General features: G+C 43.7%; 1 protein-coding gene across 2 annotated transcripts in view; it reads right to left on the bottom strand.

Moving 5' to 3' along the window:
- Positions 1-1,120, bottom strand: part of DMP1 (dentin matrix acidic phosphoprotein 1) — an 8,915-nt gene extending 7,795 nt beyond the window's left edge. For both annotated transcript variants that reach the window (XM_006867747.1, XM_006867748.1), the window contains exon 1: positions 1,067-1,120. In XM_006867747.1, coding sequence (XP_006867809.1) covers positions 1,067-1,120 — 54 coding nt within the window. The remainder of the gene's footprint in view (positions 1-1,066) is intronic.
- Positions 1,121-1,393: the final 273 nt, after the last annotated feature.

The raw sequence follows: 1,393 nt of genomic DNA, 5'->3' as shown, positions 1-1,393 counted from the left end.
TCCGAGGGTGTAAATCTTTACGGGAGTAGAAAGCCTCATCTTTCTCCCACGGAGCGGCTGGTAGTTTCGAACCGCTGACCTTAAGGTTCACAGCCCAATTCGTAACCACTATGCTACCAGAGTTCCAATTCATAGCAGCTCTTTATAAGGTTTCTGAGATTACATCTCTATGGGAGCAGATAGCCTCATCTTTCTCCTGAGGAGAAGTGGGTTTGAACTGCTGAACCTTGTGGTTAGCAGTCCAGTGCTTATCCAACAGTACCATCAGGGTGCCTTTACTTAGTAAAAGTTCCTTTACTTAGTTAAATTTCAGCATGCAGCAGAATCACCTGGAAGATTTTTTAAAACGCAGATTTCTATGGTCCACCCCTAGAGGTAATGCTTCCTTAAGTCTACCGCAGGGCACAAAAATTTGCGTTGCTAACAAAGACCTCATTGATGCTGATGCTGCTGGTTGGGAAGGGCACGTTGAGAGTCAGTGTTTATGGAGAAGAAAAAATGAGACTCATAGGGCTGTATGTAAGACCCCTGAGCAAAATGAGGAATAACTTGGATGATGTTTTAAAAAGAACAATTTCCTAAGAAATCACTCATTCGGTCTGACTAGAGCAGGGGACTCAAACGTAGCAATGATTATGAGGTTGGCCCAGGATCGGAGAGTGTTTCGTTCTATTGTGCATAGGGTCACTATGAGTAGGTACCGACTCGATGGCACCTAACAACAGAACATAGCCTATAATACCCTATGAGACCATTTTGTTTTGTCTTATCTGTATTGTCACTATGAATTGGAATCAATCCAATGGCATGGTAGCAGAACATAGTAACCTTGTTGTTAACTGTCTTCGAGTCAGTTCTTACCTATAACGACTGTGTATAGGGTTTTTAATGAGCTGCTGGTGAGTTTGAACCGCCGACATTGCAGTTCAAATCGATCTTGTGGTCAAGGGCTTATCCTACAACGCCACAACAGGCTCTTTTAAACAGTCACCTTGGTTCTTTGCAAATGAAAATTGTGGAGTTTTAGCTGTAGAAGTGTTTCATATATTCTGAATCTGTTACTTACCGGAAGAGCACAGGAAAACCCCCAGAGGAACACAAGCACAAGGCAGGTCTTCATAGCCAAGCGGGACTCTTCTTCCTGTGATAAAGGACATAGATGGTTTCCTCCATGCTAACAAACCATACAAAGGAGCTCTGGTAGCATAGTGGTTACAAATCAGGCTGTTAACCTCAAGGTGGGCAGTTCGAAACTATCAGCCGTTCTGCGGGAGAAAGATGAGGCTTTCTGCTCCTGTAAAGATTTACAGCCTCGGAAACCCTGTACAGGGTTGCTATGAGTCGAACCCGACAACAACAACGTATTACACGGAGCTTCGCTTTTCAACATCTT

The sequence above is a fragment of the Chrysochloris asiatica genome, unplaced genomic scaffold (assembly GCF_000296735.1).
Source record: "Chrysochloris asiatica unplaced genomic scaffold, ChrAsi1.0 scaffold00109, whole genome shotgun sequence".
Taxonomy (NCBI): Eukaryota; Metazoa; Chordata; class Mammalia; order Afrosoricida; family Chrysochloridae; genus Chrysochloris; species Chrysochloris asiatica.
The sequence above is the reverse complement of the archived record's forward strand: the minus strand, read 5'-3'. Positions and strand labels throughout refer to the sequence as shown.